Source organism: Mus caroli, chromosome 10 (assembly GCF_900094665.2).
Source record: "Mus caroli chromosome 10, CAROLI_EIJ_v1.1, whole genome shotgun sequence".
NCBI lineage: Eukaryota > Metazoa > Chordata > Mammalia > Rodentia > Muridae > Mus > Mus caroli.
Genome location: NC_034579.1, coordinates 25,086,690 through 25,087,798, shown reverse-complemented (window position 1 = coordinate 25,087,798; position 1,109 = coordinate 25,086,690). Strand labels below are relative to the sequence as shown.

General features: G+C 38.3%; 1 protein-coding gene across 1 annotated transcript in view; it reads right to left on the bottom strand.

The window, feature by feature from the left end:
- Nucleotides 1-437: 437 nt before the first annotated feature.
- The window catches only part of Soga3 (SOGA family member 3), a 54,960-nt gene continuing 54,288 nt past the window's right edge, over nucleotides 438-1,109 (bottom strand). Inside the window, exon 7 of the mRNA XM_029482758.1 lies at nucleotides 438-756. Coding sequence (XP_029338618.1) covers nucleotides 646-756 — 111 coding nt within the window. The 3' untranslated portion in view covers nucleotides 438-645. The remainder of the gene's footprint in view (nucleotides 757-1,109) is intronic.

Here is a 1,109-nt window from a genome sequence, read left to right as displayed (position 1 = left end):
GGCCATTAGATTCATGCTTCCAAACACATCTCTGGAGACAGACCATGTCAGGGTTAGAACATCATTTACTTTCCAAGAGAGCTACATTTTCTCATTTCATATTTTCAACAGATACTTATTAGACACTGATGTTTTCCTTTTTGTCTAACATGAGTAACACCATGCTCACAAATCTACATAATTTATATCAGAGATAATTTATAAATCATCTACATTGACTTATACTTAATGCCTCTACAGGGATTTGAAAATGCAACCAGCTGAGATTTTCCAGGTGTAAAATAATACTCAATTCCTACAGAATAATTATGAGACTTAGTCCATTTTTCACAGTCAACCAGTCAACTATGACTCAAGAGTGCAAAACAAAGAAAGGTACAAAAGAAAGGCAGAGGAATATGAGCTACACAAAACTCTGATAACTCACTTTTCCTTACCTGAAACACTTTGGTCGCTGGGGTTTCCTAGTGAATTTGACAGTGTAAGGTGAGTTGTGTCTTTTTACAGAGATATGCAGTCTTCAGTGTTTTTTTGTTTACAGCATCAGCTACTACAGAAATGATACTTCTTTTATGTCTTGTCTTGAAGGGTGGACAAAATAAAAACAACTGAAAACACTACAACGGACAGCAAATGATGGAAAATTTACAGTACAAAAAACAGTGTAAAAAGGAAGACAAGTTTAAATATTGTTGTGTAAGACAGGGACGAGAATAAGACAAGGATGAGAATAAGCAGAATGATAGGCTGGAACATCTGGGGAGGCAAATGTGGGGACAGAGAGAAGAGCCAGTTAATAACCACTGTACACCTTCCCGACAAATCCAAACTCTGACTCAGCCTCAAACAAAGGCGCCCCCAGCCTACATCTGCAAATTCTCCAAGTACTTTGTTATAAACAGCTCTTTCTCTCACTGACATATATACACCCACCCAAGAGTCTAGCTGAAAACACATGCTTGCTATTCAAAAACCTGCAAACTGAAAACCAAAAACCAGGACTAAAACATACTAAATAGAAAAGGATAAAATTTAACCCTGTGAAATGCAATAGGTTCCATTATAATCCCTCCCCCTCTCCCTCTCCTCCCGGCTTCCCCCACCCCCCC